General features: G+C 36.0%; 2 protein-coding genes across 10 annotated transcripts in view; one reads left to right on the forward strand and one right to left on the reverse strand.

Moving 5' to 3' along the window:
- The window catches only part of TEX14 (testis expressed 14, intercellular bridge forming factor), a 168,860-nt gene that overhangs the window by 22,784 nt on the left and 131,117 nt on the right, over window positions 1–14,959 (forward strand). The window lies entirely within an intron of this gene.
- The window catches only part of RAD51C (RAD51 paralog C), a 29,947-nt gene continuing 17,079 nt past the window's right edge, over window positions 2,092–14,959 (reverse strand). Inside the window, exons 6-10 of one of the 2 annotated variants that reach the window (XR_010838190.1) lie at window positions 14,110–14,176; window positions 13,334–13,394; window positions 6,876–6,936; window positions 4,843–5,408; window positions 2,092–2,745 (exon numbers count right to left, since the gene is read on the reverse strand). Coding sequence is in view for 1 of the 2 variants with exons in the window: in XM_059047758.2 (XP_058903741.1) it covers window positions 5,292–5,408; window positions 6,876–6,936; window positions 13,334–13,394; window positions 14,110–14,176 (306 nt within the window). In the remaining variant the exon portion in view is untranslated. Of the gene's footprint in view, window positions 5,409–6,875; window positions 6,937–13,333; window positions 13,395–14,109; window positions 14,177–14,959 lie in introns of both variants that reach the window. The other variant, XM_059047758.2, reaches the window with a different exon arrangement.

A 14,959-nucleotide genomic window follows, 5' to 3' on the forward strand; every position in this document is an offset into this window, starting at 1 on the left:
TAAAAACAAAATACAGTAATTATAGAGAAAATTAAAATAGCTGATCTGGGAAATGAAAATAAGTCTATTAGGGTTAAAATTTAAGCTACTAGGAATAGCTTGAAAATATTCCAAAGACAAATCAACTGTCCCAAACTTGACAAATAAAAATCAATAAAAGTTTCAAGAAACAAAAAGTGTTACTCATATACATTTATAAACCATTAAAACACTATTAGAGGGCTTCCCTGGTGGCGCAGTGGTTGAGAATCTGCCTGCCGAGGCAGGGCACACGGGTTCATGCCCTGGTCCGGGAAGATCCCACATGCTGCGAAGCGGCTGGGCCCGTGAGCCATGGCCGCTGAGCCTGCGCGTCCGGAGCGTGAGCTCCGCAACGGGAGAAGCCGCCATAGTGAGAGGCCCGCGTACCGCCAAAAAAAAAAAAAAAAAAAAAAAAAAGGAATACCTAAAAATATGGAAGAAGCTTTGGAACAGTAATGGGTGGAGGCTGGAAGAGTTTGGAGGTGGCATGCTAGAAATATGGGTATTAAAGGTGATTCTGGTGAGATCTCAAATGGAAATGAGGAACATGTAATTGGAAACTGGAGAAAAGGTGACCCTTATTATAAAGTGGCAAAGAACTGGCTGAATTTAGTGTTCCGTGGAACATAGAACTTCCAAGTAATGAAACTGGCTATTTAGCTGAGGTTTCTAAGTGAAGTACTGAAGGAGTGCCTTGGTTCCTCCTGTTTATAGCAAAATGAGATATATGAGGAAGAAATTAAGCAAAAAGGAACCGGAACCTAAAAATTTGGAAAATTCTCAGCCTATCTATTGCAAATTAAGACAGCATGTTCTGAAGAGGACAACTGTGGCTAGATCATCACTCCATAAAAAGCTTATGGTATTATAAGAGCCAAAACAATGCCAGTTTGAACTGAAGGGGATAGAGACAGGACAAAATGAAGGAAGGCTGACCAACTTCTTGGATTTGAAAGGACTGGAGAGCTATTTTGCTGCAAACATCAGCTATTCTTCAAGAAGAGGGAAAAATGACCCTGAAGGCCATTCAGGTCATCAGGGCTACTACCTCATTCTCAACAGGCCAGATGGCCTCTGCCAGAGGTCAGGGGCAGAACCTCCACCTAGAGTTGTGTGGTGATGCTGCCATGCCAGTGGGCCTGGAAGGCAGATCAGACCAAAAAGGATTAATGTCAAGCCTTAAGATCTAATGGAATTTGTCTGGCTAAGTTTTGAACTTCCTTGGGACCCATCACTCCATTTTTCCTTCTGATTTCTTCCTTCAGAATGAGAATGTCTATCCTACCATTGTATTTTGGAAAGACTTGTCAGGTTTCACAGGTTCACAGCTGGAGAATTCTCCCTCAGAACTGTACCTGAGGACTTCCCTACTCCCAATGCAAGCAGCCTGGGCTCGATCCCTGGTCAAGGAACTAGATCCCACATGTATGCCGCAACTAAGAGTTCGCATGCCACAACTAAGACCCGGCACAACCAAATAAAAATAAATAAATATATTTTTTAAAAAAAGAACTGTACCTGGAATCTCACTGGTCTCTGATTTAGAAGTTATTTTAATGAGACTTTGTACTTTAGAGTTGATGCTGGAATGAGTTAAGACTTTGGGGGCTGTTGGGATAGAATGTATGTATTTTGCATGTGAGAAGGACATGAATTTGCAGGGACCAGGGGCAGAATGCTATGGACTGAACTGTGTCCTCTCAATATTCATATGTTGAAGCACTACCTCCAATGTGACTATTTGGAGATAGGGCTTTTAAGAGGTAATTAATGTTAAATCAGGTTATAAGGGTGGATTTCTCACAGGATTGGTGGCCTTATAAGACAGAAGAGACAATGGTCTCTATCTATGTGTATTCACCAAGGAAAGTCCTTGTGAGCAAACAGTGAGAAGGCAGCTGTCTGCAAGCAAGGAAGACAGCCTTTACCAGTACCAGACCATACTGGGACACTGAGAAAATACCATGAGAAAATTCTGTTGTGTAAGTCTATGGTATTTTGTTACTGCAGCCCAAGCAGACTAAGTGTATATTATAACTAGAAAAATAAATATCTTTTCAGCAGCACAACTTTGAAAGGCTATGATATGAAAATTTTATTTAAAAAGAGTTGCAAACAAAAAGAAATACACTTGGCTTTGTCAATATTCAGGGTCTCAGGTTTTTTTTTAATTAACATCTTTATTGGAGTATAATTGCTTTACAATGATTTCTGCTTTATAACAAAGTGAATCAGTTATACATAAACATATGTTCCCATCTCTCTTCCCTCTTGCGTCTCCCTCCCTCCCACCCCTCTAGGTGGTCAAAAAGCACTGAGCTGATCTCTTTGTGCTGTGTGGCTGCTTCCCACTAGCTATCTATTTTACGTTTGGTAGTGTATATATGTCCATGCCACTCTCTCACTTTGTCACAGCTTACCCTTCCCCCTCCCCATATCCTCAAGTCCATTCTCTAGTAGGTGTCTTTATTCCCGTCTTGCCCCTAGGTTCTCCATGACCATTTTTTTCTTAGATTCCATATATATGTTAGCAAACAGTATTTCTTTTTCTCTTTCTGACTTACTTCACTCTGTATGACAGACTCTAGGTCCATCCACTTCACTACAAATAACTCAATTTCACTTTTTATGTCTGAGTAATATTCCATTGTATATATGTGCCACATCTTCTTTATCCAATCATCTTTTTTTTTCTGTGCAGTACGCAGGCTTCACTGTTGTGGCCTCTCCCGTTGCGGAGCACAGGCTCAGCCACTCCCCGGCATGTGGGATCTTCCCAGACTGGGGCACGAACCTGTGTCCCCTGCATCAGCAGGTGAACTCTCAACCACTGCGCCATCAGGGAAGCCCTCAATCATCTGTTGATGGACACCTAGGTTGCTTCCATGTCCTGGCTATTGTAAATAGAGCTGCAATGAACATTTTGGTACATGACTCTTTTTGAATTATGGTTTTCTCTGGGCATATGCCCAGTAGTGGAATTGCTGTGTCATATGGTAGTTCTATTTTTAGTTTTTTAAGGAACCTCCATACTGTTCTCCATAGTGGCTGTATCAATTTACATTCCCACCAGCAGTGCAAGAGGGTTCCCTTTTCTCCACACCCTCTTCAGCATTTATTGTTTCTAGATTCTTTGATGATGGCCATTCTGACTGGTGTGAGATGATATCTCATTGTAGTTTTGATCTGCATTTCTCTAATGATTAATGATATTGAGCATTCTTTCATGTGTTTGTTGGCAATCTGTATATCTCCTTTGGAGAAATGTTTATTTAGGTCTTCTGCCCATTTTTGGATTGGGTTGTTTGTTTTTTTGATATTGAGCTGCATGAGCTGCTTGTAAATTTTGGAGACTAATCCTCTGTCAGTTGCTTCATTTGCATATATTTTCTCCCATTCTGAGGGTTGTCTTTTCATCTTGTTTATGGTTTCCTTTGCTGTGGAAAAGCTTTTAAGTTTCATTAGGTCCCATTTGTTTTTGTTTTTATTTCCATTTCTCTAGGAGGTGAGTCAAAAAGGATCTTGCTGTGATTTATGTCATAGAGTGTTCTGCCTATGTTTTCCTCTTAAGAGTTTGATAGGGTCTGGCCTTACATTTAGGTCTTTAATCCATTTTGGGGTCTCATAGTTCTTTTAAAAGTAGTGTTATAATGCTTTATAAAATGACCTCTTAACAGTATCTGATGCCTGGTAACACTGATATTTATCACTTAACAACCCCCTTACTCTCTTGATGTTATGATTTGAGTAGACAGAATATAAAATGACAGGTAATTTTTTTACAATGACTGCATTAATTATAATAAAAACATATGCCTTAAAGCCTTCAAAAATAAGATAGTTACAATTAGTTATCCTATACTAAAGTAGTTATTTGAAATTAGTCTTACATAATTAGGATGACCATAAGCCTGATTTGCCTAGGACAGTCCTGATTTATGTCCTGGTATAATTGTTAGCAGTGCCTATTTTCATTCTTTAAAAAGTCCTCGCCAACTATGGTTAGTCTATGTATAACCAATTACAGAATAATTATATTTAAAAAATTTTATGAATTTAGTGTTCATCTGGGACAGGAAATACCAACTGCCACTAAAGTCTGGAAAATATGGTTGTCACGGTAATATAATATTCAATTACTTAAATAATTTTCTTCCACTGGGAGTCAAAGTAAATTTTGTAAATAAATTAAGAAGCACTAAGAACCAGGTACCAAAACATTTTTAAATTTTGAAACCACTCAAGAATCCAAATTTTTAATTTATTCAAGCAGTATTAGGATTATTCAAAGGAAAATGTCAATACACCTAAAACTGGATCACACCATGTTTCAAAAATATAGAAATAAATGACCGTGAGTTTATCAACTTGACAACGTAGATATATGTTCCAGTCAATGTTCTAGATGGTATAACAACTCCAAAGTCCTTCCTTTAATGTTACAAAATAACATTAAAAAATGAGCAAATGACTTAGATTTTAGGATTGGGGTCACTAAAATCAGACTGGTTATCCAAAATGTATATCCTACTCATAAACTGAATGTAATGATATGCTGACTCATGGTGCTGGCTTTTCTTCATAATAGAAACATGTCATTTTTGAGGATTATCAAAGCTACATTTAAAGAGGAGAGCACGGGGCTTCCGTGGTGGCGCAGTGGTTGAGAGTCTGCCTGCCGATGCAGGGGACACGGGTTCGTGCCCCGGTCCGGGAAGATCCCATGTGCCACGGAGTGGCTGGGCCCGTGAGCCACGGCCGCTGAGCCTGCGCGTCCGGAGCCTGTGCTCCGCAACAGGAGAGGCCACAACAGTGAGAAGCCCGCATACCGCAAAAAAAAATAAAAATAAAAAAAATAAAAAGGAGAGCACAATAGGAATGTGAAAAAAATATTTTCTTCTTAGAAATGTCTAGGCAATTGGCAAAGAAAGGAGGAAAAAACAGTCTGAATATTAAATTCAGATTGGCCACAAGTGATCAGCTTTCCACATTTGCAAAATACAATACCTGCATCATCTCTACTGAATATTACTGAAAATGAAAACAGGGTTAAATACAACTGTAGAACACTGCTTAGTTTAGAAAAACTCTTTCAGAGAATCCTATTTGTTAAATATTTTCACTTAATATAGACCTGATCCATTTATTCACCATTCACTTAATATAGACTGGATTCATTCACGCCATAGTGTTTATATTCTAAAGTAATGAATCTACTACTTGTAAGCACTGCATCTCTCACAGCATCAATACATATGTATACTGTGAGACTAGTCTTTGGATTCCTTTTCTTCCTCTGAGTCCCGTGACCGCTTCCGGATATTCAATGAACCTTCAGTTTGCAATGAACGTGCAGTAGCAACAACAGCATCTCTAAATCCCTGAGGCTGCAAGATGAAAAAATATACAAGTATGCTTTAAGAACATCTAAAATAACAACTGGTCTTCCAAATATTTTAAAGTAATTGATAAAAGAGCTACTTTATTCTTGGGATAGAAGTTATCAACCACTGTGAATGAAGAGGATAAACCTCAAAGATATCCAGGGTTATAATAGGGTAATTTTTATCTAGAGTATGTGTATGTATTTACTTATACATACACATATACAGAAATATAGTACATTATGAAAATATTCTCTCAAAGTCAATCCTAACAAACTTTACAGTGGCTCTATTGGAAGAGGTGAAAGGAATTAACATGCACTAATTACTTAGGTACTTTAGAAATATTTTCACAATTAAATACTCTAATGAATTGGGAGATTGGGATCGACATATATACACTAATACGTATAAAACAGAAAACTAATGAGAACCTGCTGTATAGCACAGGGAACTCCACTTCGCTGTACAGTAGAAACTAACACAACATTGTAAAACAACTATACCCCAATAAAAATAAATAAATACTCTAAAATAAAATGTCCTGATTAGATACTTTAAATGCACCTGGGCAGTGCAAAGACTAAGTAGATAATTCAGTTTCAGAATCTCCTTCTATTTCTGTTTTTGTCCTTAAAATGAGATGTCAAGAATATATCTAATTCAACACTAGTGATAAATATGCATTATTTTAGCCAAAAATGTATTTTCTATGATGTGAAATTACTGGAAAATTAACACTTTAAAGTGGGATATATTTCACTTATATGTGGAATCTAAAAAAATAACAAGAAACTAGTGAATACAACAAAAAAGAAGCAGACTCACAGATACAGAGAACAAACTAGAGGTCACCAGTGGGAAGAGGAAAGTGGGGTGGGGCAATAATGAGGTAGGGGATTAAGATGTACAAACTACAACACTATGCATAAAATAAACTACAAGGATATTATTGTACAACATGGGGAATATAGCCAGTATTTTACAATAACTATAAATGGAGTATAACCTTTAAAAATTGTGAATCACTATAATGTACACGTGTAACTTATATAATATTACATATCAACTATACTTCAATAGAAAGAAAAAAGTGGGATATATTTGATGGCTATGATAGATCTATAATATGTGCAGATCAAAATCAGTAATGCTGGTATTTTTTTCTTTTCTGAAAATCTTTAACGACTTTTACTTTAAAAATCCAATATCCTGACATTACACATGGCATGGAACACATTTCCCTACAAATAAGTATTTCCTCTGTTCTTAAGAATAAATTCTGTTCAATTGTGACTAGAGAATTCTTTACATATACTACTATTTTGGGGATAATGTTCTAAGCATCAAAAGCTGTCCTCAAATATGATTGCTGCCTACAGAAGTTAACAGAAGCAATTTGTAAATGCTCTCTTCAGATAATTACTGCCCACTAACACCAAAATCCCACTATAATCAAATAATACTGACTGTGATTTGAAATAGGACTGTAGCATCCTTCTGGCTTGGTGATTTGTACAATGTTGCCAACCTGCTTAGAGAAAAAGAATAAATATACACAAACACATGATCTTAATTAATTAGCTCAGACGACTGATTTCTTAATTTAAATTCATAGTTTTTTACTATAATTCTATTATTTTGTTCTCTAAGAACACAAAAAGCAAAGAAATATCAAAAATACTCCCTTAAAACAACAGCTATATGTATACAAGTAATAATTATTACATATAATAACAATAGAGGCTTCCCCAGTGGCACAGTGGTTAAGGATCCGCCTGCCAATGCAGGGGACATGGGTTTGAGCCCTGGTCCGGATCCCACATGCCGCGAAGCAAATAAGCCCATGAGCCACAACTACTGAGCCTGTACTCTACAGCCGTGAGCCACAACTACGGAGCCCGCGTGCCACAACTACTGAAGCCCATGTGCGCAGAGCCCGGGCTCCGCAACTAGAGAAGCCACCGCAGTAAGAAGCCTGCGCACCGCAACGAAGAATAGCCCCCACTCTCCGCAACTAGGGAAAGCCCGTGTGCAGCAACAAAGACCCAACGCAGCCAAAAATAAAATAAAAATAAATTTAAAAAAACAAAAAAAAAACCCAATAGATTTGTTTACATAAGTGAAATTTTAAAACAACCAAAAAGGCCAATGACTGATTCAAATAAATTATTTTATACATGACAAGATACTATTTACACTTAAGAAAATAAAGTAGAAGAAAATATTTAATGAGATTGGAAAATATTAATAATATATGAAGTATAAGTTATACTGTATGAGCCCATGTTTATGAGTAAGTTTGTATATATACATAATATAGAAAAATTACTAAAAGGCTACAAGCAAAGGGACTTCCCTGGTGGTCCAGTGGGTAAGACTCTGTGCTCCCAATGCAGGGGGTCTGGGTTCGATCCCTGGCTGGGGAACTAGATCCCGCATGCATGCTGCAACTAAGATCTGGTGCAGCCAAAATAAATAAATAAATATTAAAACAAACAAAACCAAAAAAAACTACAATCAGAAAGTTAAGTTGGGGCTTCCCTGGTGGCGCAGTGGTTGAGAGTCGGCCTGCTGATGCAGGGGACACGGGTTCGTGCCCCAGTCCGGGAAGATCCCACATGCCGCGGAGCGGCTGGGCCCGTGAGCCATGGCCACTGAGCCTGTGCGTCCGGAGCCTGTGCTCTGCAATGGGAGAGGCCACAACAGTGAGAGGCCCGCGTACCGCAAAAAAAAAAAAAAAAGTTAAGTTGTTGTTGCAAGGTAAAAGTTGTTTTTCTGTTTGGTTATCTACATCTTTCAAACTTTCTACCGTAATTGTGTATTTTTTTACGTGTTATAATGGAAGTCTTAAGACAATTTCTTGGTATTTAAATGAGGAACACATACTCATATTATACTAATACAAATAACCTAGGAAAACACATTCTTTCAAAATGCTTATGTTCAGAAAAATCGCTGTCAAAACAGGACAAGGTCTGTTTAGGTATGATTTCATTGTGTACTCTAAAAAGTAAATAATATAAAACTGAAAGCTGAAAGTAGTTGAGAAATAAAATTCTAAACTCTTATTAACTATGCTCAAATACTGTAACAGTAACAGTAACAAATACAGTTGAGCCTTGAACAATGCAGGGGTTAGGGGCACCAACCCCCACGCAGTCCAAAATCCAAATACTCTGCTTCAAATACAAAGGAATTGATAAATGAGTCACCCAAGGGCAGGAAGCTGAAACAGTTTAGATAGAATCAGGACTCAAACCCTAGTTCTTTTAACTCCACATACTCTTATCTCTAATTGAACACAAAAAAACTTTTCCCCACACTTAAAGATCTGTAAAATGAAAATACAGATACCACATTCATTGAAAAAAATCTGCCTATAAGTAGACCCATGCAATTCAAACCCTTGTTGTTCACTGGTCAACTGTATAAAAAAAAAAATCTTTTTTTTTGGCCGCACTATGTGGCATGTGGGATACTAGTTCCCCTGACCAGGGATCAAACCTGCACCCCCTGCAGTGGAAGCATGGGGTCTTAATCACTGGACCGCCAGGGAACTCCCTAAGCAAAAACTTTTAAAGTGCCTTTTAAAAATTACTTTAAAACTGATACAATTTATTCACAATAGCTAAAAGGTAGAAGCAACCCAAGTGTCTGACAGATGAATGGATAAACAAAAGGTGGTATATACATACCATGGAATATTGCTCAGTCTTAAAAAGGAAAGGAATTCTGACATATACTACAATGAACCTTGAAGACTTTATGCTAAGTCAAATAAAGCCAATCACAAAAGGACCAATATTGTATGCTTCTGCTTATATGAGGTGCCTAGCGCAGTCAAATTCATAGAGACAGAAGGTAGAATGGTGGTTCCCAGGGGTTGGTAGGAGGGGAGGATGTGGAATTAGTATTTAATAAGCATAGAGTTTCAGTTTGGGAAGATGAAAAAGGTCTGGAGATGGATGGTGGTGATGACTGTAAAATAATATGAATGTACTTCATGCCACAGAATCGTACACTTAAATGGTTAAAATGGTAAATTTTATGTTATATATACTTTCCCACAATTTTTTTTTTTTTTTGGCCTCAGCACGCAGAATGCAGGATCTTAGTTCCCTGACCAGGGATCGAACCTGTGCCCCCCTACAGTGGAAGTGCAGAGTCCTAACCACTGGATGCCAGGGAATTCCATACTTTACCACAATTTAAAAAACTGATATAACTGTACAAAATGAGGATTCTAACTTAGAGAAAAATCATAGCCTCTCAGAGCTAAACGGATCATTTCTTTAAATGTAAGATGCTGATTTGTTTTCAAAAATAATTCAAAAAGACATCTTGGTTTATGATGGTACTCTCTTAATTTTGAAATTGGCCCCTACTCAGGCATAATTCAAAAGAGAAGCAATCAGAGACCATCATCCATTAGCTTTTAGGTTTGTTCTTTCAGGATGAGAATAGAAGAATCCAAAATGTCATATCTTTGTAATAGCAACTGTCTGCATAAATAAAATAACTGTTAAGTAATATGTAATATAAGAATAATTGTGTTCGGGAGTGAAATCAACTTTTACAATGCTTTAGGGCTGATGGTCTATCTTTAATGCAAAATAAAACAGAATAGAGGCATGGTGTATTTAAATCTATTTTATTAAAAAAATCACACTCTTTTTGATCCAATAAAATAAAAATTAGCTAACCTTCTGAAAAATTAGTACCTAAATCACCTCATATCACCATATGTCCAAAAAGGTACCCAGTATATCCAACTTTTCTGAGAAAATTATTAAAAAGCAAATAAGATTCTAAGAAGCATTTATATGTTTATTAATAATCCTAACATCAAATGGGTATTAAGTGTTCAGGCTGAAAATCTTCCTCAAATTTCTTGGTAAAAATAAAATTTATATTTCACGTCTGCATCTCAAGAAATCTTTTTAAACAACAAACTAAACAAAGAATCACTTGTCTCATGGCCCCAGCTGAGATGAAGCTTAACATATGGCTGAACTACATAGTTTAGGTCAGGAAGAAACAAGACAGAAGCACAATTTGTGCTTTAAAACTGAGACACATATGAAACGCCGTGCGGGGGCGTTGATGTATTACTCCACTCTACCACCAGATCTCCTTGGCAAACAGTGGTATAATTCTGAACAATCTTGGCCTCATATTATCATGAATATGCAAACTGGAGGAAAACCCACACAACGTACCGGACAGAGACAAAAGTATTTCTCTTAATAACTATTGGAATGTTATTCCATTATTAATCAGAGGGTAAAAATCAGGTGTTTCTAGTGAAGATGGGGACTGGGGCATGAGGCGGAACACTTAAATTCAATTCTCAATATAAATTTGGCTAGTCAAGGTCTTTAGTTTTCTGCTCAAACTATTAGTGTTCATTTTTATAACTATTTTCCCCCAGCATGAATTTCTATTTCCATCCTTTCAAGATAAACTAAATTTTAAAACACATACAAGATTTCATGCAACTTTAATAACTTAAAGATATCAGATTTCCAACAATGAAGAACAAAACTATGTTGATTTTATTAAATGAGGTCAACTTACTCTGATTCTATAAAGTATGAACATTACTTATCATATATCTACGCCTAGGAAAAAAAGCAGTTTGGAGAAACAGGTTTTTACCTAAAAAGGAGGATAAGAGCTATACCTTCAGATTCGCTGGCAATCAATGCAATAATATAATTACATTCTAGAAACAGCAATTATAGGAGAAAAAGAATGGACTCTATTATAAAGTCAGCTAAAAAATGTGGATGCTACTACCTATTTCATAGAGTTATTTGGAAAATAAAATGAAATTATATATATATATACACACAGAGCACTTAGCATAATAAAGAACAGTTAATAAATATTCAAAAAATGGTAGCTATTATTTACTACTTTTTAATCTTTCTGGGCCTTGATCTTCTCACTGTTAATGATAATCGGTACAGTGTTTTCAAAGAGTTATTGAAGGACTCACAGATATAGAGAATAAATTAGTGGTTACCAGTGGGGAGAGGGAGAGGGCAATACAGGAGTAGGGGATTAAGAGGTACAAACTACTATGTATAAAATAAGCTACAAGGATACACTGTACAACACAGCAAATATAGCCAATATTTTATAATAACTATAAATGGAGCATAACTTTTGAAAACTGTGAATCACTATACTGTACACCTGTAACTTCCATAATTGTGTACATCAACTATATTTAAATTTTTAAAAAAGAGTTATTGAAGGGATTATATGAAATGTTGTATATAAGGTACCCAGTTAAATACCTAGCACAAGCAAGCACTTATTAAAATAATAGTATGGGATACAGGTAAAAATTCATGTAACAGCACATTTCCCCTAAATCTGTCTATTCAATGTCACTGTTCTACGCCACTCTCTAATTTCTTGGGAAGGATTAGTAAGAAGCTGAAGTCATAAAATGGTTAACTCTTAAGAAAGTAAGCATGATTTTCTGATCTCATGGGTGCCTAACCAATGCTAACTTCTAGAATTTGACAAAGGCAGCAAACTTCTCCTTCTGACGAATGCATAAAAAGATGAAACATCTTTCTCTACTCCTATTATTTTTCTCACTTCTTAGATGTATTCTATTAGTAAGTATGTAATACTAGAATAATAGTGGAAGACTACTATTGTATACTATCTCAAGGGGAACTTCTAATAATATTTAATAGTGGGATGTGCTTTACAGAAACCTAAATCTGGGAAAATATAAGCGATATGTTCAAAAGACTCTCATCTGGAGAAATGCTGCCAAATCTTTACAATAGGGTTTGTTGCTGAGAAAAGAATTGCTTTTGTGAATCCAGTACACAATGACTTATTTACAGAATTGGGAGGATGGGAGTTGAATGTAAAGCACTATGTATTATGGGGAAAAAAAGTTACCTGAGGTCTTTGGAAATGCCAGCTTTAAAAGAGACACAAACTGTATGAACTAGTTATAAAAGATGTATACAAATATAATAGGGTCAGCTATGAGCTCAGGGTCAGTAAAACCTAATTTGGTCAGACTTGATTTTTTTCACTTTGTACAAGAATGAAGAAATGCAGAAAAAGAAATAGATAGTATCTCTGACCAGACCCAATATGTGTTTAAGCAATCCTTTTTTCCATTTTTGCCCACGTGCTGTCTCAATTTCCCCATTTTATTGGAGTATTTCCAAAGCAAGTTCTCTAGGTTATACCAATTAACTTCAAAGCAGAGATGTTGGTATAAATCTGACATTTCTAGAAATATAGAATAAAAGACTCCACGGCTTTCAATTGCTTATTTTTAAAAAATGAAAGGTGGTTTGTTCACTTGCTCAGCAGCTTTAAAAACAATGTTTCATGCTGCCACAGTTTTATTTTAAAGAACAATACTTGTGAAAGGCAAGTAAGTAACTGGATAATAAAAGTAGGACAGGAAAATATAAAAGAAAACAAAAACAGACACAATTTCATACAGGAAATATATTAATAAACTAAGAAAAACCATCTTATTTTCCACATAAATTAGTCCTAAAGCTAACCTCAAAAGTTTTCCCTTTGTCCTGATTTTACTCTTCTCTCAGTCCCTTCCAGGAACACAGAGTACCTACCTCCCTCTGCATGGTTAATAAATGGTACTTGATTTCAAAGAGCTTTAGAAGGTAGCATTCTTTGGCCACCTACTCATTTCAGGAGCACCCCATCATGTAAATATTCCAAAGAATTTCCTAGGTAGTTAAATGTGCAGTGTAACAACATGTTTCTATGTTTGCTCTAGGTAATGAAGGCAACAAAACCTTTAGTTCATGGGGCACTGTAGATCTCATCCACTGGACTAGCTCTAAGAAACTGATAAATGTTCAGTGTAATTAACCCAAAATTCAGAATTATTAATTTATTTCTATACTGACCTTTGCTTCTGGTCCCAATGAAAGATTAGCCGTATTGTAGCAGCGTGCCCCCAACTTTCCCCTGAGGGAAAAAGAACATGGTAACTGACTAAGTTATAAGTCTCTCAGAATGCCTCTGACCAAATACAGTTTTACTTTACTTAATTTAACATAACGGAAGTATATTTGGTTTCAGAAAACCTGGTACATGGGTAACATCCTGAGATTAATAGATTTTTCACCTATCTGTAGAAATACTGCAGGTCATTATCACTATCCTATTTGCTTTTAGAAACTTTATAGTTTGAGTCAACATGTTTGTCAATCTTCCTTATCATCAGGCTTACTAACATATTTCAGACCACCAGAAGAAAAGCAAAAGCTCTGACAGAATATTCTTAAAGATTTTAGTATACATAAACCTTGAAGCACTGTGTTCTAACAAAGCCATGAGTAAGGTTAGAAAGAGTCATAAGCTTATTCATTACAGTTTGATTTGTATTTAAATGGATTCACCACTCTTCCTGCCTAAGACTGCGCTTTCTGAGGGAGTCATTTTACGAATATTTATATGCTAAGTACCTGACACAAGAGTTGCCAGAGTAGATGCTCAATAAATGTTAAACAACTGAAAGGATGAGTCAGTATCTAAAGGCACTGTGTTCCACGCTAAGATTTATCAGTGAATAAGACAGTCTTCTCTACTTTCATGGAGCTTACAGTACTCAACAAGCATCAAATGAAAGAGGTAGAAAAAAAGTATTAAACTAAAAATGTTCATTTGATTAATTGCCTACCCAGTGCAGGAACCAGCAAGGCCTGATTTTTATCAATCTTTGTTGTCATCTGATTGGTTAAAATTACCTACAAAAGCAAAATGTGAGAAAATTAAGTGAGTCTCCTCCCAAATTTATCAAGTAAATAGTCACGTGATTTTAGTATCCTGAATATAATCTAATTTAAAAAAAGATATATGTAGGTAATGAAAACTTTTCTGATATATTTTTTAGATATCACCCATAAAAATGAGTAAAATTATCTGAATACATGATTCTACTGAATATAAAACATTTTTTAACAGACTAGAACAAAGAAGTTCCTATTGTGATAATGGAGGAAAATAAATATAGTAGATAATACATAAAGGTCTAAAGAGACCATGTGTAAAAACTTCATAACTAGGAGCACAGGAAACATGGGAGTCTGTGTTCTTTACCACGGTTGCCTCTCTAGAATATATTTATTCAAAGGAATATAAAATCCTTAATAAATAACCCAATGTTTATACTTTTAGGGGAGAGACAGTATTACCATTTATGATTTTACAGAAAAAAAAAAAAAACTGAGGCAAAGAATTATGAGAAGAGATCTAAAATCATAAAGAGAGTACAGTATAAGTAGAAGAACTGGGAAAAAACAACCCAGTAACAGATCAACTGACCCCAAAATTATGACTACGCTAGTCTGCTGGTAATAGAGATAAAGGTATTGCCTTACTCACAGATGCCCTCAAGGCTAAAAATATTGCTAATTCTTTTGGATTAAATAGTGGCCTACAGAAAATATTCCATGTTTAGAAAGATAGTAATTTTATTTTATTTACTTATTCTTTGGCTGCACCGCATGGCATACGGGATCTTAGTTCCT

This window comes from Kogia breviceps, chromosome 19, assembly GCF_026419965.1.
Source record: "Kogia breviceps isolate mKogBre1 chromosome 19, mKogBre1 haplotype 1, whole genome shotgun sequence".
Classification (NCBI taxonomy): domain Eukaryota; kingdom Metazoa; phylum Chordata; class Mammalia; order Artiodactyla; family Physeteridae; genus Kogia; species Kogia breviceps.